Source organism: Drosophila elegans, unplaced genomic scaffold (genome assembly GCF_018152505.1).
Source record: "Drosophila elegans isolate 14027-0461.03 unplaced genomic scaffold, ASM1815250v1 contig_149, whole genome shotgun sequence".
NCBI classification, from domain to species: Eukaryota; Metazoa; Arthropoda; class Insecta; order Diptera; family Drosophilidae; genus Drosophila; species Drosophila elegans.
The window spans coordinates 2,695,696-2,714,252 of NW_024545513.1; the positions used below are offsets into that span (position 1 = coordinate 2,695,696).

General features: G+C 39.1%; 4 protein-coding genes, 1 long non-coding RNA gene and 8 other non-coding genes across 15 annotated transcripts in view; 2 read left to right on the forward strand and 11 right to left on the reverse strand.

Annotated features, from left to right (window-relative positions):
* Positions 1-1,307, forward strand: part of LOC108137287 (pleckstrin homology-like domain family B member 3) — a 30,366-nt gene extending 29,059 nt beyond the window's left edge. The window contains exon 11 of one of the 3 annotated variants that reach the window (XM_017258902.2): positions 216-1,307. In XM_017258902.2, the coding sequence (XP_017114391.1) occupies positions 216-392 (177 nt within the window). In that variant the 3' untranslated portion in view covers positions 393-1,307. The remainder of the gene's footprint in view (positions 1-215) is intronic. The other 2 variants (XM_017258903.2, XM_017258904.2) reach the window with 2 other exon arrangements.
* A 208-nt stretch (positions 1,308-1,515) lies between these two features.
* LOC108137231 (alpha-protein kinase 1) lies at positions 1,516-9,345 on the reverse strand. Its single transcript, XM_041707154.1, has 5 exons — positions 9,140-9,345; positions 7,328-9,071; positions 5,152-6,530; positions 4,168-4,400; positions 1,516-3,150 (listed from the first exon to the last, which is right to left on the reverse strand). The coding sequence occupies exons 1-5, from the start codon at positions 9,343-9,345 to the stop codon at positions 2,828-2,830; spliced, it is 3,885 nt and encodes a 1,294-aa protein (XP_041563088.1). The 3' UTR covers positions 1,516-2,827.
* On the reverse strand, positions 9,243-12,092 carry LOC108137288. Its single transcript, XM_017258906.2, has 5 exons — positions 11,897-12,092; positions 11,341-11,781; positions 10,505-10,572; positions 10,154-10,309; positions 9,243-9,436 (listed from the first exon to the last, which is right to left on the reverse strand). The coding sequence occupies exons 1-5, from the start codon at positions 11,941-11,943 to the stop codon at positions 9,324-9,326; spliced, it is 825 nt and encodes a 274-aa protein (XP_017114395.1). The 5' UTR covers positions 11,944-12,092; the 3' UTR covers positions 9,243-9,323.
* A 704-nt stretch (positions 12,093-12,796) lies between these two features.
* LOC108137325 (40S ribosomal protein S5a) lies at positions 12,797-17,513 on the reverse strand. Its single transcript, XM_017258956.2, has 5 exons — positions 17,430-17,513; positions 15,900-16,302; positions 14,229-14,345; positions 13,812-13,910; positions 12,797-12,985 (listed from the first exon to the last, which is right to left on the reverse strand). Exons 2-5 carry the CDS (start codon positions 16,299-16,301, stop codon positions 12,917-12,919), a joined length of 687 nt encoding a protein of 228 aa, XP_017114445.1. The 5' UTR covers position 16,302; positions 17,430-17,513; the 3' UTR covers positions 12,797-12,916.
* LOC121467970 lies at positions 12,907-13,249 on the forward strand. The gene is made up of 2 exons (XR_005977981.1): positions 12,907-13,021; positions 13,115-13,249. It is a non-coding gene; the product is annotated as an uncharacterized LOC121467970 (long non-coding RNA).
* LOC121466773 lies at positions 13,064-13,202 on the reverse strand. The gene has a single exon (XR_005976953.1). It is a non-coding gene; the product is annotated as a small nucleolar RNA psi28S-1192 (small nucleolar RNA).
* On the reverse strand, positions 13,237-13,375 carry LOC121466774. The gene has a single exon (XR_005976954.1). It is a non-coding gene; the product is annotated as a small nucleolar RNA psi28S-1192 (small nucleolar RNA).
* LOC121466776 lies at positions 13,410-13,546 on the reverse strand. The gene has a single exon (XR_005976956.1). It is a non-coding gene; the product is annotated as a small nucleolar RNA psi28S-1192 (small nucleolar RNA).
* LOC121466775 lies at positions 13,581-13,721 on the reverse strand. The gene has a single exon (XR_005976955.1). It is a non-coding gene; the product is annotated as a small nucleolar RNA psi28S-1192 (small nucleolar RNA).
* Positions 14,046-14,190, reverse strand: LOC121466772. The gene has a single exon (XR_005976952.1). It is a non-coding gene; the product is annotated as a small nucleolar RNA psi28S-2876 (small nucleolar RNA).
* LOC121466781 lies at positions 14,597-14,750 on the reverse strand. The gene has a single exon (XR_005976961.1). It is a non-coding gene; the product is annotated as a small nucleolar RNA psi18S-1854 (small nucleolar RNA).
* On the reverse strand, positions 14,767-14,920 carry LOC121466780. Its single transcript, XR_005976960.1, has one exon. It is a non-coding gene; the product is annotated as a small nucleolar RNA psi18S-1854 (small nucleolar RNA).
* On the reverse strand, positions 17,054-17,189 carry LOC121466771. The gene has a single exon (XR_005976951.1). It is a non-coding gene; the product is annotated as a small nucleolar RNA psi18S-1854 (small nucleolar RNA).
* Positions 17,514-18,557: the final 1,044 nt, after the last annotated feature.

An 18,557-nucleotide genomic window follows, 5' to 3' on the forward strand; every position in this document is an offset into this window, starting at 1 on the left:
GTAAAAGTAGAAACTTTTAAGATCACTAAACAAATAATACAAAAATTTAGTTAAATTATTTGCAAACTTTTCGGGTTTGCTGTTAATAGTTGATTTTGACAGCAATAGTTGATTTTGATTTTTAGTTTATTTTAAATAATAAAATGAAATACAATTATTTATATTATTTCAAACTATTTTGTGAAACAAACTTACATATTTTTTTCTATTCACAGACCATCGACGAGGTCTACCTGGATCACTTGAATGCATCGAAGAGCGGCCGGCCGCATTGCACCTTCATTGTGAAGACGAAGAAGCGAAGCTACAATTTGCAGGCCGCATCCGATTCGGCGGCTCGCATTTGGATCGATGCCATCATCACCGGAGCCCAGGGCAACCTGGACTACTAGAGGATGCCGCCGAGGAGCAGCCCCAACAACACTTCTGCCCAGTGCACAGTCTCATTCTCAGCATTAGATGGGATAGATTTCTATGATTTAAGCTCAACTAACTATAACTATAATGAGGAGCAGTAGCCATGTAGGACCAGACCAGAAAACAAATTGCTCAAATGCAAATGGAGAACCTATAACTTTCTTATTTTTTGGCGAACTAACGAAATCCGAGATTTCAGTACTGGACCAAAGTCAAGAACGTATTTTTATAGACCTATTTTATATTATGTATTATGTATGTACATTTTACTTTGTCATATTCTGGTTAAGATCATTTTTCTATCGATAGATTTAGAATTGAATGTAAATCAAGTACAGCCCCATGCTACTAACACCGCCATTTCAAACCGTAATCATATGGATACCCCTGTAGAGCAGTGACCAATAATGGCAGTGCCCTAAATTACTTAATTTTTGAATTTTAATCATTCTTTTTTTTTTGTCAGCTATTACAATTCCTTAAATCTATATACTAAGAAGGAAATTAGGGGCCTGCTTGAGTTGGCCACAAATCTATATGATCGCATATATATATCATAAACCCTAGACTGTAACTATATTACATATACGAATTGTATAACGATTTAAATGTAACAACCAAAATGACTCCTGAACACTTGAAGTTTCATCGTGAATTTACCTATTAACTTTACTATAGTATTTGCCCAACTCTTGTATTTTATAGAACTATACCATATATTTTGATAAATGTATAATCGGATCGAGAGATACTACGCCTAAGACGAAAACTGAACTTTGAACGATTTGCTCAGGCAGGCTGGAAAGGATAATCAAAATGCAAAACTGTAACTGAGGAAAATGAAACTAATTTTAAACAATAACTATACATACATATGTGTAACAATACAATCTAGTTAATAAAAATAATTGTTTTTTTTAGATAATCTCATCTGTTTTATTCGTTTTGAAAATGGTGGAATAATGTGGTTAATTAAGAACTTAAGCTAATATCGTTTTATGTTTCACATTTGAACAATATTTGGTCTCGACTTCAAATGAATTACAAGTAATGTAGCAGATAAAATAAAAAAAATACATTCATCAAAATATTGAAATGGAAATGTGAAGGAACATATTTTTTAAAGCGTTAAATTAGTTGAAATCCCAAAGTTAATTTTTTTAAATACATCAGTAATGTATATCCTTTAATGGTTTTTGAAAGTATTCATTTTTTTATGTAGTCATTGAAAAACATGTTTAATGTTGGTACTCTTAGTGTTCTTATTGTAAATGCGATTTTTAGTCTCAAGTTTTTTTATTTGAAATACAATACTTCGTATAACCTTCTATGATTTTGAAGTACTATTTACATTTTGTATCTTTTCATGTTGAATAGAAAAAAAAATTTTAAATGAAGGTACCTTTTGTGTTCTTATTGTAAATGCAATTTTTAGTCTCATATTTTTATTTTTTAAATACAGTTCTTCGTTTAACCTCTTATGATTTTGAAGTACTTTGTTCATTTTTTAACTTTTCAACCATTTTGTTTCATGTTGAATGGAAAAAACAACTCCAAATGTAGGCACCTTTTGTGTTTTTTATTGTAAATGCATTATTTAGTTACATTTTGTAACTTTTCATGTTGAATGGAAAAAAAAATTTAAATGAAGGTACCTTTTGTGTTCTTATTGTAAATGCAATTTTTAGTTTCATATTTTTTTTTTTTAATACAGTTCTTCGTTTAACCTTTTATGATTTTGAAGTACTTTGTTCACCTTTTGTGTTTTTTATTGTAAATGCATTATTTAGTCTCATATTTTACGATTGGATTAGAGCTTTGGGAGTTTTTACGAAAATAACCTGTGGATTTCTTCTTCTAAGAAAATACTATATATTATCACATGGCTTAAAATATTAGAATATTATGATTTAAAATCAAATATATATATTTGTTTGGCCAAACATTTAATTTAATTATTGAAACGAAAACAATTTTGATTACCAAAACATAGCAAATAATGTGAGATGACAAACGGCTACAAGATTATGCAAACTTAGTTATTTGATTATCGCGCAAAGAACGATTGCCAGGCGATAAGTACAAAACATATACCGAATGTATCAAGTGTATCAAGAAAATATAAGGGATGAAGGTGAAAATGTTTATAAATTTAGACTTTGCTCTTGAACATTTTCTGGTGCAGTTGTTTGTTGTGAGCAAATGGTGAATATACTTTAGAGGCACTATTGTCTGGCCTCAGCGCCAATTTTGTTTACAAACACAAGTTTTGTAAATTCATCCATACAAAACTACAAAGGTATTCAAAATATAACTGGGTGAGCGTGTGATGTCTATAAACCTAGGAGTGGATCCAAATCAATGGCGATCGTCGTTGGCGACTAAGAGCAGTGCCCAAGTGGAGTGCAATTTAGGGCAGGTCCCAGCTGTCGGTGCGTCGCCGCTTGGCGACCTGCAGCCCCAGTTGCTCGTCGTCGTAGCGATCCAGATACTGCAGCAGCCAGCGGGCGAACTCGTTCATGTACGGATCGATGCGGGAGATCACACTGAAGGCGATCACCGCCGGCGGAGCCAGCTGCTCCGACTTGCTCCCGAACATGCGCTGCACGAAGTGCTCGCAGTGGAAAATGGCAACACAAACGTCCGATTCGAGGACCTCCAGACGCAGGGCCAGTTTGGCGAAGGATTCCGCAAACTGTTTCAGCACAATGTACGTCTTGCTGGTGAAGACGGCTGAAAAGAAGAGGGATGGAGCTAGTGAGTTGTCATCAATTAGAGGAGCAAAGAAACAGTGGCAGTAAGTGACTGAAAGCTAAGAAACTAATAATTTTACTAGTTTTAAAATAGTCTGTTTAAAATTCATAAATAAATAAACTTTCTGCATTGCTTACATAGTCTAAATAGTCAAAATAGGAGAATAATATTTGTTAAACACCAGAGCTAACGAAATGATAAAATACATAAAAATGCTTCACTTTAGCACCATTTTGACTTTTGAACGCTTTGTTTAAAAATAGTCAGTTTAAAATTCATAGAAGTAAAATATACTTCCTTTTCTGCATTGATATAGACTATAGTCTATACACCAGTTAACATTTACATACAAATATTTGATATTTGTTTTAGTTGATTAAACTGCTTGAACTGATACGTAAAACATTAAATAAGAGTTATATATATATATATATATATATATATAATATATGTTCATAGAGTGAATAGTCTTAATTAGATTTTGTAGTCTATGTGCTTAGAGTAAATAGCCTTTTACAAAAATATAGTCTCCAGGAAAATATTGTTAGTTGCTTAACACAACAGGTAATAAAATGGTTAGGTACATACAGTGTCTTTAATAAATTTTAATTGTACATATTTCGACTGCATCTAAAACATTAATAACATTCTGCTTAAAACACATTGCTTATTATAGACTAAAAACAACATATAAATATTGTTTGGGTCGATTGAACTGGCGAATTTGATAAATAATTAATTAAACAAGAGTTAATTGCTGAATGCTTAATACTATTTAAAAAAGTCTGAAATTAAATCATACAAATATACTATTAAAGCTTTTTAAATTTAAAAGATTTAAAAGAATATTTCTATAAAATAAACATTATCCTTAGGAAGATAGTTCCCACGAAAATAATACTAAATTCTTTGAAATTGTTTTATAAATGTAAATAGCCAATTAACTATTTTTTTTTGTTATTAGCACAGGATTATATACCCCATTGATTCACTTACTCGGTCGCTCCTGTCTGGAGATGACATAATACTTTTGCAGCATGTACTGGGCCCGCCCGCGAAACGAGATCTTGCGGTGGTGCAGCAGGTGCAGGAGCATCCGCATGTCGTCCTCGGGAATGTTGAGGCCATCGTGACCCACATTCGGTCCCTCATCGCTGTGCTGCTGGATGATGAAGTTCCAGAGGCTGTCGCTGACCTGATCGCCCATATAAATGGGCAGCCCAAAGATGCTACAAAATACATGCGCTTAATATAACAAGAAAACAAGAATGGAAGCAAACTTCGGCAAGCCAAAGTTCAGATGCCCTTGCTGCCATTGCAGAAATTAAATACTCTTTGAAACATATAAATTTCGATTTATGTGCGTGTATTTAATGATTTTCAGGTAATAATGGCAGCTATATGATATAGTTCTCCGATTTGAACAAAACTAAAAGCGTAATTCTGAATTATTACACCATTACCATGTCCAAAAGAACTAAAACAAAAAAAGTAAAATTAGAGGAGCTATTTTTTTTCATTTAATTTTTTTTAATATTTTAATAATTGTTCACATGGGACCTTTATGATATAGTCGTCCGATGTTAATTGAAATTAAAGTCGTAATTCTGGAATATTAAACCATTACTAAATGTCAAAGAACGAAAATAAAAAATTAAAAAATAGCAGCTATCATTTTTTTTCCGATTGTTCCTATGGGAGATATATGCTATAGTCGTCCGATCCCGCTCGTTTCGACTTATGTACTACTTGCAATAGAATGACAACTTTTGGGAAAGTTTCATGCAGATAGTTTTAAAACTGAGAGACTAGATTGCATAGAAACGGACAGACGGACAAACGGACGGACAGATCGACTCTCCTAATGATACTATATAATGTACTTTATAGGGTCGAAGGTATCTCCTTCACTGCGTTGCAAACTTCCGACTAAAATCATAATATAATAAAAAGCTAAGTCTGAACAAGACTTCAACTTACGGGCACAATTTGGCCAAAGCCAGTGTCTGATTGGTGGAATTCTCGGGGCGCCAGTGCGTCCAGATGGCTGCCTCCAAGTTCTGCTCGATCTGCAGCTGCGGCACCGGCACCGCTCCATTCTCGATGCACTTCTCCAGCTGGCTGCCCTGCTCCTTGGCCAGACGCGTCCAGTCGCCCACGTAGTAGACGCCCTGCTGGGCCATCAGCAGCGGACTGGCCACCACCCAGGGGAACCGGGTGGGCAGGCCACTCAATCCCGGCTGCAGTCCATAGTCGTGTGGCCCCAGGAAACGTGGCGCCAGCTGGCCCACGTGGTGCATCAAACGATTGGCCATCACACCGTCGGTGGCAATGACGCACAGCGAGATGGGGGCACGCAGCTCGTCCGGCTCAATCGAAACGATGCTGGCCAGCAGCATCATCTTGAGGTACACATAGCAGTCCATGGGCATGCACTCCTGGCCGAGCTGGGCACTCAGGGCGTAAACGAAGGCGTAGTCGGAGTACGACCCGGTGATCAGGCGATGCAGCTTCTTCACGCCCAGCGGCACACAGTTCATGTCCGGCGAGGGGTACTCCTGGTCGTGCTCAGCCGGTGCACGGAAAATCTTGTGGGGCTCGGCGCGATCGGCGCGGCCGGCGATTTCTTCGCCTTCTGGGCCGTCGAGCAGCTGCGCTTCCCATTCCCGGGGATCCTCCTCCTCCTCCTCCTCCTGGTCCTCCTGGTCCTCCTCCTCCTGGTCCTGGTTCTCCTCCAGCTCCTCCACCTGGGTATCCATATCCAACAGTGTTCTGCTGTACAAAAGGTCCTCGTTGTCCTGGCTGATAGCCAAATCCTGGCTGATACCCAAATCCGGCCCTTGATCCTCCGAACTGAGGCAGGAGATACTGGACGGCAGGCGGTGGCTGCGGCTGCGGCTGCGGCAGGAGATGGAACTGGATGGGGCGCGGCGGGATGACCATGCGGTAGAGATATCCGTAGCGGGGGTGCCCACACCGGTGCACGGGAGGCTGGCAAGCCGAAAAACCGACTGGCTGGCATTCCTGCTCCGTATGTCGATGGGCATCTGCCCTGGTGGCGAGGACACGCTCCAAATGTGCCCCGACAGCGGTTGGTAGTAGATCAAGGACGGCGCATCGTTGCCGACAGTCACATGGATGTTGGGCGGCGGCATCATGTTGTCCACCGGTTGAGGGCAATAATAGGGCGGCGGCGGCGGCGGCAGCGGCCGAGGACGAGGGGGAAAAGGACGAGGTGCTGCTGCCAGAGCCGGGACACTGTTGCTTTGGTAAGAGGGTGTGGCCGGCCATCCTTGACCAATTCGCTTTTGAATGCGCATCGACACCAGGCGCCGAAAACGCTGACGACGACGTCTCCTCTGTGGATACAAAAAAAAATACAATATACATTTGCATTCACAAAAACAGTAGTTTGTGGCAATAGCAATCAAATTGATTTTGTTTATATTTTGGAAAGCCAATAAACACCCAAAAAGAAAACTGCAAGTTTACTTTTAATAAGTGCGTTTTGAAATTAAACTACAGGCAGTATATAGGTATTAATTAAATAAATACAAAATAAAATAAACTCTTTGCTTTTTAGTTTTATTTCTATACCGAAGAGTCGAAAACTGTAATCTAAAGTCATATTCTTAAATCACATGAGTGATATATTAATACTTTTGTGGCATCAATTTAATACTCTTCTAATTGAGCAATTTTCCATACCCAATAGTTTGAAATTCTTGTAACAAAAGTTAATTTTCTTCATTTACATTACATTTTAAGCATTAAAAGTAGATCAGATATTAAAAACCTTTTCATCTTAATACAAAGTGCAGATGATCGAGAATTTATGGTTATTTTCTTAAATTGTTCTAAAATCATTTTCTACAGTTTAACGAAAAGTGAATTTTAAGGCTTTATTAACAGTTTCCTTTCCTTTTTTTCTTGAGAGACCCAAACATTATCAAAGCTTTCTGAAACCTCATTTTGTTAATTGGCAATTAAGTAAGCATTAAGATAAATTGAAAAAAAAAAGTTGTGGTCTAAATAATAGTACTGGGTTTTTGAAAAGTGCTTATACATATACATACTGTTTACTAAATTATTAGGCACTTTCCATGGACCCAGTACTATTATATAAACCGCAGCTGTATATAGGTTTTAAACTCACGCTCATTCTGGTCTCTCCGTTAAAGTACTCCGGCTCAACTGGCACATATGGTTGCTCCATCTCATCCAGCTGATACGCCTCATCCATCTGCTCCAGCTGATCCAGCTGATCCATCTGCTCTAGCTGATCCAGCTGATCCAGCTGATCCGACTCATCTAGCTGATCCGACTCATCCAGCTGATCCGACTCATCCAGCTGCTCCGACTCATCCAGCTGCTCCGACTCATCCAGCTGCTCCAGCTGTTCAACCTCATCCCGCTGCTCCGTCTCATCCCGCTGCTCCGGCTGAATCGATGAGCCTCCGGTCGCCCGCTGCAGCTGCAACCTGGGCCGGAACTCCTGGGCATCCCAGTTCAGCACGCTGCGCATGGCCAACTGACGACGCGGCGATGCCTCTGACGAGGAGCGCTCCAAGTTCTGGTTCCTCGAGCGCGGACTGCGCTCCTTGTTGTCGTAGCGACGCGGAAATCTGCGGCTTTGACTGGGAACATTTGGTGTGGGCGGCACCACATCGTCGACTTCATGAGCATGAGCTCGCGGTGGAGTCTGCTGGCTGTGCGAGCAACTGGGGCTTGGATGGTCAGGCTGCTTGGGCTGCAGAGAATTGTCAGAACTCTTTGGCTGCTGCTGCTTTTGGAGATTGTCTGGAATCTTGGGCTGCTGCTGCTGCTTCTTTTCTAAAGCAATCAAAGGACTCTTTTGCTGCTGGTGCTGCTGGTGCTGCTGCTTCTGCTGCTGCTGCTGCTGGTGGAGATTGTTTGGAATCTTGGGCTGCTGCTGTAGAGGATTTGCTGGGATCTTTGGCTGCTGCTGCTGCTTCTTTTCTAAAGCAATTAAAGGACTCTTTTGCTGCTGCTGCTGCTGCTTCTGCTGCTGCTGGTGGAGATTGTTTGGAATCTTGGGCTGCTGCTGTAGAGGATTTGCTGGGATCTTTGTCTGCTGCTGCTGCTTCTTTTCTAAAGCAATCAAAAGACTCTTTTGCTGCTGCTGCTGCTGCTGCTGCTGATGCTGCTGCTGGTGGAGATTGTTTGGAATCTTGGGCTGCTGCTGTAGAGGATTTGCTGGGATCTTTGGCTGCTGCTGCTGCTGCTGCTTTTCTAAAGCAATTACAGGACTTTTTTGGTTCTGCTGTAAGTTTCTGACAGGGCTTGTCTGCTGCTGCTTATCCTGCGTTTTCTTCCGTTCCTGGGAAGCAGCACCTTTCTGCTCCTGCTCCTTTTTCAAAGCGATAATCTTCTTGGGCGAAGAACTCTTTAGTTGATCATTGCCCCCCTCCGCCCCCTGTTGACTGTCACCGGGACGCACTGAATCCAGCCAGTTGGCCACCATTTGCTGCTTGTTATTGTTGTTGTTGTTGCTGCTGCTACTGTCTGGCTTGGGAAGCACCGATTCGGGCAGAAAGTGGCCCAGTTGCGGCGGTTTGATGGCGCGACTGCGACGTCCACGAACAAGCAGACGGAGACGAGAATTTGACGATACCTTGGGCTCATTGTGCTCCGGATTGGCCAGCGGTGGTGGCGTGGCCTGTTTAGCTCGCTTAAAGCGCCTGCCCAAATCGGGAAACTCCTCGGTATCCAGACTAGAGTTGCTATCTGGCTGCACGATTTCCGCAGCCAATTGCCAGGCATTCGAAATTGGAGCGGCACTTAGCGATGGCGATATGGTTGGAGATGGGTTCTCCTGATCGGTGGGTGTCAAAATGGGAGACACATCGCTTACGGCAAGGCCGTTTGAAGGAATGAGGCTGGAATTCAAGGAAATCTATATTAGCAAAGGGGATTCATGATGGTGAAGAGATGGAATATACATTACCCTATGGAGCTGTTGTCGGCCTTCGGAGATTTATGGCTCTGCTTCTGGGACTGAGTATTAGATTGAGAATTAGGTTGAGATTCAGAAGGACATGGCGACTGAATGGTGCTCTGGGGCTGCTCTTCATCGCAGCGCAGGAAGTCCTTCAGCTGAATGGCCTGGCGCCGACGGCGGCCCTTGGCCACTAGTCGCTTCTGAGATGGCATGCTTCCAGCTGGTAGGTGCTGGCCGATCCGGCAAAGTAGCCAGTGATCAGGTAGCTGGCGCCCAACTTCAATTCACAGTCGTGGGTGTGGGCTAGCAATATAGGCAATGGAATTAGTTTTTAGATCTGAGGCAACATAGTTTAGTTTATCAAATGCTTAGCATGATTTTATACTTCCCATATTTGGTATTTCAGCCAATTTAAATTAGAATTTAATTATGCAGAAATTAAATTACAATCAAATACACAATGTCAATAAGCAATTGAATCAGTTATAGTTGCTACTATGTATATAAATAGAATAATTTTTTTAATTTTTTTAAATATTATTAACTTTAATTTTAAGATGGCAGAAATGCAATTATCAAATATAGATTATTAATAATATTTTTCTAACTTTGAATTCATTTTAAACATGTCACATAATGTCAAATGAGAATCTTTTTATTTTAAAATATAACAACTTATTTATTTATCTATACATTTTATATATACCCTAAATTTTCTTTAAAAAAAAAGACATTAAGATAAATAAATGAAGTGTGATTAATTTGTTTAAGAAAAAAAATCATTCTACCATTTTGTGTTTATCACTATGTGAAAAAAAACTAACTTTTTAAAACCATAGGCACATTTTTATATCTAACATCAAAATGAATATTTTAGTATTAAAACATGCAATGGAATATGCCTTGTATTGAACATGTTTATAATTAATTTAAAAATAATCTATAAAATTCCTTTTTTTATCAGTGCACTCTCCTTAGCCAGGATAATGTATAAAGCTTTAAAGACTTATTGTTAATTACCTCTAAGGCGAACTAGTTTGGGGCGATGTAGGCAACCGATGGTGCGTGGTGTCTGAACTGCTGAGCTGGGCAGGATGGCCAGGAGGCGATAGGTTTCGGTGACGCGTAACTTTTGGTATTCACTCATGGGCCGCGAGCAGCCGGTACACAAGGGAGCTGAAATGCATGCACAAAATAGAAGGATTAAAATCGTGTTCCAAACAGAGATGGCACAGAGTTCTGTGGGATATATGAAAAGGGAATGTATGGAATGGTTTACAAGGGGTTTAAACAAATGCTGGGATATTTGGTTTTGCATGCTTGGGGTTTCTGTGGGAACCGTAGATGAGGACTAAGGTGACTTGGACATACCATCCGTTGAGCTGGTCTGTATGGCATTGCGCATACAGCCGCTGCCGCAGTACCAAATCGATTGCAGGCTACAATGGAACATGTAGAGATCAGCAAATGCAGTTTACCTCTTCGGTTACCGAAGCTTGAAATGCCCTAGCAGAGCGGCTTTATACTTAATTTTGATCTGATTTATGCATTCCCGAAGGAAATAATAATAATAATAAAATAACAAGTAAATAATAACAAGTAAATAATAACAAGTAAATAATAACAAGTAAATAATAACAAGTAAATAATAACAATTAAAGAATAATAATAAAATAAGTAAATAATAACAAAAAGAAATAATAATATAATATATGCAACCCATTTTGAATTTTGTAAACGTATGTAAAGCCAGCAAACTGCATTACTATAAAATTATAAAATAATAATAACAAAATAATAAATAAACAGAATGATTTAAGTTTAAGGCATGCCAAGGAATCGGAATTCGCAATTAAATATGGAATTAAATAGGGATATAACTAAATAGATGAATTACCACACAAGGTTCCCAATTGAATCAAAAGTCCTTAGTGTTGATTTGGAATACTAAGATTATAACAGATATGAACTAACCATAAAACACAGAAAGATCTAGAAAATGTTTTCTAAAGGGAACAATTAAGAATTAAGACTTGAAATGAAGGATATATAAGGATATAAGCAAACTGAACTAACTAAACAACTACCAAGATATTATATACAGAACACAAAGATCTAGAAGGCGTAGTTTCCCAAGGGAACCGGAAGCGGACGGACTTTAGGACTTCCTAAGTGATTCTCTGCCAGGACATGGATGCCTGGCTTACACCAGCGTCTCCTGCGGCGTGAAGGCGGCCAGGATGCCCTGCACCTGGGCCAGTCCCAGGCGCAGCTGCTGGTCCGGCGACTCGAACTGGAGGTCGGGCGTGAAGGGCAGTCCCACCAGGCGCCACTGGGCGTGCAGCTGGTTGATGTCAATGGGTGCGAGGCCGGCGGTTTTGAGATGCGACCGGACCAGGCCGTAGACGGAGTACCGCACGGCCTGTTCGAACTGGAGGGGCTCCTCGATGATCAGTTGCAGCAGTTGCGGCGCGTGCTCTAGCAGCTGGCCGTAGTCGAAGTCGAGGCGCAACTGGATGGGGGCCAGCAGGTCCTCCGGCCGCCGGGTGCTTCTGTAGTTGGCCACAAAGCGGCCGGAGGAGCCCTCGACCAGCTTGAGCAGCTGCGTCTGCCGGCAGAACTGCTCCACCAGCTGCTGCTCGTGGAATCTGCATTGTGATAGTGTGCATAATAGTGTGATTCTCACGCATAGCATATACATATGTATATATGTGCAGCATAAGGGAATCCTCGTTTCTGGCCAGGATTACCGCTTGTACTTACTGGCTATTCAATCGAGTCTCGTTGGGCACTGCATCCACTGTGAACATCTTACTCTGCACCCGGTTATGGCAGCGATTTAAACTCTCAACTTCTGCAACGCCTCTGATCCGAACAATACAAAATTTTTAGGAAAAATAACACTACGTAACTCTAAATGTAATGAAAACGTTTTTGAAAGGTTTGCGCTTCAGTGTGAAAGTGGCCTCCTTGCTTGTGAAATACCAAATGGCACATGTGTTGAATACGGTCACACTAAGCGGCTACAATCGGTGCTGCCAGACCTTCGATTGTCGTTGTCCAAGGCAAATATTAAGAAAAAAAAACAATTATCTAAAACATACACACCATTTAAACCATTTTAATGCCTTTTTATGCCAAAGTTTAATTGTATTTGATATAGATTTTATTTGTATAGTGTTGTAGATCTGGGAAACTATCGAAGACACAAACGAGGTATCGAATTTTTACTTTTCTGAGCCACCATCGATAGCAAAAAACACGAGACTTGGTTGAACTTAAATACGAAAATATCGAAAAGGGCCACTATCGATAGCTTCCCAGCTCTATAGTGTTGTCAAGAGTTCAACAACAAAGGGTTGTCAACTTTTAAAAATAAGTTTATGATTAGGTAAAATAAAATAAAGAATTTTCCAATTATTTGTGTTTTTATATGTTAAACGAATATCAAATTTGCTGTAATTGAAAATAACCAAACTGAACAACTTAACTCTTTACTGACATCCTGAAGTTATATATAGTCACAAAACAAAATCAAATTAAATAAAATAGAAACATCTTTCCGAAAAACACATCTATAAATGTTAAAACAAACTCAACCTTTTCTTGACAAGCCAGTTTATTCAAAACTAAAAATTATTAAAAAAAAAAGATTGGTTTACATTGGATTTTTCATCTTGTTGTTTATTTTAAATTTAGTGTATCATTTCGCAGTGTACACACGTTATTTGTATAAAAAAAAACAGACACAGAAGTTTGTTTTTGCTGGTGATGGATGTCTCCTTAACGGTTGGACTTGGCGACACGCTCCAACTCATCCTTCTTCTTGATGGCGTAGGAGTTGGAAGAACCCTGGAATCGAATTAAGACAGACAATTAGTAATTGTGGTAAATTTCCCTTATATTTCAAGTTTTTGATCTATTTAATGCTATTATTCCTCTACGTTTCTCGTGTGCATTGAACTGGAATGATGTCACAAGCACAAGGATAATAAAGGATGGGATTTAATTTGGTCCAGAAGCGAGACCACATAAATAAACCATTATGTAGAATTAGATTGGACCTGTTAAAGACTGATAACTGCTATATAATTAAAAATTGCCTATGTTTTTTTACGTTTCTCGTGTGCATTGAACTGGAATGATATCACAAGCACAAGGATAATAAAGGATGGGATTTAATATAGTCCAGAAGCGAGACTACATAATTAAACCATTATGTAGAATTAGATTGGACCTATGTTTAACCGATAACTACTATAGATTTGTATATTTGTCATATTCTTTTACGTTTCTCATGTACATTGCTTGGAAATTATCACAAGCACAAGGATAATAAAGGATGGAATTTAATTTGGTCCAGAAGCGAGACCACATAGTTAAACCATTATGTAGAATTAGATTGGACCTATTCTTAACCGATAACTACTATAGATTTCTAAATTGCCTATGTTCTTTTACGTTTCTCGTGTGCATAGGACAGTTGAATGGCCACTAGCACAAGGATAATAAGAGATTTGGAGATTGATCTGGTCCAAACGCGAGACTGCATAAATAAACCATTATGTAGAATTAGATTGGACTAATTTGAATGACCAACTGTTACACCAGAATGCCAGGCATTAGAGAAGCCCTCCCGGTTCCCAACTTCCTCCTTCCAAATTCCCAATTTCCTCACCTTGGCGGCGTTGATCAGCTCATCGGCCAAGCATTCGGCGATGGTCTTGATGTTCCTGAAGGCAGCCTCACGAGCTCCAGTGCACAGCAGCCAGATAGCCTAGAAATAATTGTAATCAATGAGTACATATATAACAGCAAAAAATTATATTAAATTTTGTAGGGTTTCAAAAGCTTTTAAAAATATTAACTTCACCCCGTAATATCGTTTTTGAAACCCTCAAAGTATTAAATTGGAAATGTCTCTTCGTTTCATACGCCAAATGTCGGCTAAATTACACATTATGACGCTACGGATATTAGATAGAATTTCGATCTAGCCAAGTGTTATAAGCAAGCAGTCAGCAATCGAACCACAAGCCATTGCAACCGGCCACCATCTACACATCTGGCCCCGAGATCCTCTGAAGAAACGCACCTGGTTGACGCGACGCAGGGGCGACACATCCACAGCCTGACGACGGACGGTACCGGCACGTCCAATACGGGTGGAGTCCTCACGGGGTCCCGAGTTGATGATCGCACTGACCAGGATCTGCAAGAAAACACAACGAGAAATTTCAATTAGACAAGCTGCCACTGTAGAGCACTCACTCAAAAAAACATAATACATAAGTGGTAAATGTTGTTTTAATTTCCAGGAGAGCAGGAAGTGGTTTTAATCTTCAGGCACAAGGATAGTTAAAACAATTTCAATTAATATTAGTCCGTTTTTGGAGATGCTCAGTACGACAGGGTATTTTTAAACCGTCTAGCATAGAGTTGGACTATAAATGGGTTATAATAAGTAGGGTTTTGTTGATTTATGCTTTATTAAGGTTGCACATTTTAGCCAATGCCCTTAAGAGGAATAGCTAATCATGGGGTTTCCTGTGGTCCAATTGAATACCACAACGTTGTGAAGCTCAACGCTGCAGTTTTAGTTTTGGACGGATAATAATTATAATTTGACTGAGAATAGGTTTTTGTTGATTTATGCTTTATTAAGGTTGCACATTTTAGCCAATGCCCTTAAGAGGAATAGCTAATCATGGGGTTTCCTGTGGTCCAATTGAATACCACAACGTTGTGAAGCTCAACGCTGCAGTTTTAGTTTTGGACGGATACTGATGTCTCAATACTCAACTTATAATGTTGTCTTAAGTTCCAGGAGAGCGGGAAGTGGTTTACTCTTCAAGCACTAGGATAATTAACACTGTTTCCTCTGAGTCGGTTATAAAATATGCTTTAGTTGGGATGGAATTTCCTTCAACTAGCATTGAGGTCGACTCATGACTAATCATGATAATCAAATGTTTTTATATGTAGTCTTAAATTCCAGGAGAGCGGGAAGTGGTGTATTCTTCTAGCACTAGGATAATTAACACTGTTTCCTCTGAGTCTGTTATAAAATATGCTTAAGCTGGGATGAACTTTCCTTCAACTAGCATTGAGGTCGACTCATGCCTAAACATCCCTAAGAAGCCTATAGTTTCATGGTAATCAAATGTTTTTAGATGTTGTCTTAAGTTCCAGGAGAGCGGGAAGTGGTTTATTCTTCAAGCACAAGGATAGTTAACACCGTTTTCTATGAGTCCCTTATGAGTTTATGCTCAGTTTGGCTGAAATTCACCATCAACTGGCATTAAGGGGGACTACCTTTAGTTTCAGTTCAAATTTCTAGTGTAGTTTTAGGTACCAGAAGAACAAGAAGTGGTTTTTATCTTCAGGCACTAGGACAATTAAAACTCTGATTCGCTTTAAGTCCATTTAAGAGTTAATGCTTTGAAAAGTATGTATTACTAACTAGGCAGCATTGAGGAGGACTAAACACTATTACTTTATATTACCACGGTTATGGTTATACAGGTGATGTAATGATGTCAAATTAAATAGGTATTGTCATTGTTATATCTTGTAGTTTTAAGTTCCAGGAGAACGAGAAGAGGCTTGGTTATCTTCAGGCACTAGGATATTAAAACCTTGCGGTTACTCTGCGTGCCCATTCTACCCATGACCGAGTGGCGATGATCTCTGGTCACAGTTTAGCATGGGACGCTTTTAAAGAGTGATATAGTGATATAGGGTTACAATCGAGGTGAGTATGTACCTGCAGCGGATTCTCGCCGGTTAGCAGATGGATGATCTCGAACGAGTGCTTGACGATGCGGCAGGCCATCAGCTTCTTGCCGTTGTTGCGACCCTTCATCATCAGGGAGCAGGTCAATCGCTCCACAATGGGGCACTGGGCCTTGCGGAATCGCTTGGCGGCATAGCGTCCGGCGGAGTGGGGAAGGTAGCGGGCGAACTTCTCCTTCACCGAGATGTAATCCTGCAGCGAGATGTCGTTGACGGTCACATCGTCGCAGGACCAGCGGCCGAACAGCTTGATCTCCGGCAGCTCGGTGGTGGCCACCACATTCGTCTCCAGGATCGTCTCGGCGACCTCGGCTTCCATAGGTGCCGCTGGCTCCTCGAAGGTCTCCACCACGTTTTCAGCAACCTCGGCCATGCTGCAAAAGTATCAAAATGGACAAAACTGTAAGTCACGTGCCAAAAAAAAAATCAATAGACTGCCTGGGAATATTTGAGTTTTGCCATAATTTCCATATTATTTTTATTTTTTTTAATTTATTCTGTTTTTAGCCTGTTTTTTGAAACATTTCTAACACCTTTCTCAAGCTAATAATACTTATTGAATTCGTTTGTAATTGTGGGTTTTGTAGTTTTCCTTATTTTTAATATAAATCGTAAGTAACAAACGATATTGATGATATTGGCTTGGCACATCTAGGAAGTGTGACAGAAACGTGTTTTTTAATTGATAATGTACAGATATTAAGCTTTTTATTTAAATAGGCCCGTTGTCGTGAAAATGTAACAATAATATTTTGTGTGATTATTTTTATTTATAACTTAAAAAAAAGAATTTGTTTATTGAACCTATATTCATATTTATTTTACAACCACTTTTTTAAAAGAATAATAATGCAACTTTTAACAATACAATTTATTTTTAAGGTTTTTTTTAACTGAAAGATCATATTTAACAGAACGTGCGTATTAAAAAAAAAAATCACAAATAATGATTCTTCATAGAAACCGTAGTTTTAATAACACATGTTTTACAAAAAAAAAGGTTGCAATAAAATATCTAGCGTTAAATTAATAATCAAGGGAATATTTCTGCGTTGTTAACACGTTTTTTTTTTACAGTAAAGAGCGCTATTTGCACACGCACTTCCACCACACACATACACACTCGCGTTGTTGTTGTTGACTTGCGACTAAATAAGGGTTTATATCTTTTAGGTGATATCCTGAAGAGGTATAGTAAACCTGGGTTTACGATTTGATCCAATATATATATATATAAGTTTAAGCGGCAAATAAAAAAAAAACATTAAAAAAAAAGGTGAAACCAACACGTGTGATGCACTCACACAGCCGCACTCACGCACACACACACAAACAAAAAGCCGCCCGTTTTTAACCTCATTTGAAAGGGAATTGTATTTTTCTGCACTTTGCCGCAATAAATTCACAAAACCCTCAGTATCCACAATTGGCCCGGGCATTTAGCCATCTTTTGGCCAAACTCTGGCGGTAATACACTTTTAAAACGTTGAATTTCCCTTACTTTGTCACAGAAGGAATCGAGATACGATGTCAGCGCAAAGGCAAACGCCTGAAAAAGAACATGTTACGGCAGTGTGCGGCAACGCCAGAAAGTCACATTTCCGCCGACACGCGCACGGTTGCATTTCGGCTGCCAGGGCTGCAGAATGAACCAGCTATCGATATGGGTCTCTTGCCGATAGTTGGGGTTTATTTCTTAATTTACTCACTCTAGTAAATACACAAAGTTCTACTGGCATACGTAATTTTCTATTATATAATAATTTATTTAAATGCTTCGTATAAAACTAACATATCACCACTTTTATTATTCGCGATGGTTGGACTTTCTATCGATATGAAGAACTTGGGTGCTTTGTCACTCACCACGCTGAGCGATATTTGCCATGAGCCATTCACATTAGAATAGTAATTCACCGTTTAGTTATGGTCATCATTGGTGTTAATTTTTTTTTTTTTAATCTTGGAATTATTTTTATTTTGTTAATTTCGCCTGGAAAATTTTCAAGAAACATTAATGGCCATTAATCTGCCGCAATCAGCCATTCATTTTGGAAATAATATTTGCAATGCACTGCATAGTTGAAATTAACATTATTTTTCCTTGGTAACAGTTCTTTATTTTTAAATTATTGCTATTCGTTAATTTTGATTAATTTTCAAACGAAATATAAGTTGTAAAACATAAACAAACAATATATAACCAAGTCTTTCTTATTATTTTTGTTTATCTTAATTAGTTAGAATCATATCATAAACATATTATTAAAAAAAAATTTATTATTTTGTTATTGAAAAAATTACTAGTTGTCAAATACTAGTTTATACGAGTTCTTCAACAATAAATAGTTGAATGGATTGTAATTACAAATTATGAAAATTATATGTATTTTTTTTATTAAATAGCCTAATTTGAGGGTGTAAATATCGATAAGAATAAACAGAAAAATCAGAATGTAAGCAATACAAAAGTAAAGAACAAACAAATTAATTAATTAATGCGTAATGTATCATAGGCTTTCAGCAGCACAAACTGAATCACTGATTACTGATCCATCAGTGATCAGTGATCGTTTTGTTCAGCTGAATACGCCCATTCACAACCAGTGTCAACCAGGGCTGACATTAC

Coding starts and splice junctions, on each gene's coding strand:
- LOC108137288 (XM_017258906.2), bottom strand. CDS start 11,943: ATGTTCACAGTGGATGCAGTGCCCAACGAGACTCGATTGAATAGCCA. Junction 11,782..11,896: donor GAGACTCGATTGAATAGCCA/GTAAGTACAAGC, acceptor ATCACAATGCAG/ATTCCACGAGCAGCAGCTGG. Junction 10,310..10,504: donor ACAGACCAGCTCAACGGATG/GTATGTCCAAGT, acceptor CATGCATTTCAG/CTCCCTTGTGTACCGGCTGC.
- LOC108137325 (XM_017258956.2), bottom strand. CDS start 16,301: ATGGCCGAGGTTGCTGAAAACGTGGTGGAGACCTTCGAGGAGCCAGCG. Junction 14,346..15,899: donor CCGGCGAGAATCCGCTGCAG/GTACATACTCAC, acceptor GTTTTCTTGCAG/ATCCTGGTCAGTGCGATCAT. Junction 13,911..14,228: donor CCCTGCGTCGCGTCAACCAG/GTGCGTTTCTTC, acceptor AATTATTTCTAG/GCTATCTGGCTGCTGTGCAC.
- LOC108137231 (XM_041707154.1), bottom strand. CDS start 9,345: ATGCCATCTCAGAAGCGACTAGTGGCCAAGGGCCGCCGTCGGCGCCAG. Junction 6,531..7,327: donor ACGGAGAGACCAGAATGAGC/GTGAGTTTAAAA, acceptor TTGTATCCACAG/AGGAGACGTCGTCGTCAGCG. Junction 3,151..4,167: donor CTCCAGACAGGAGCGACCGA/GTAAGTGAATCA, acceptor TCTTCTTTTCAG/CCGTCTTCACCAGCAAGACG.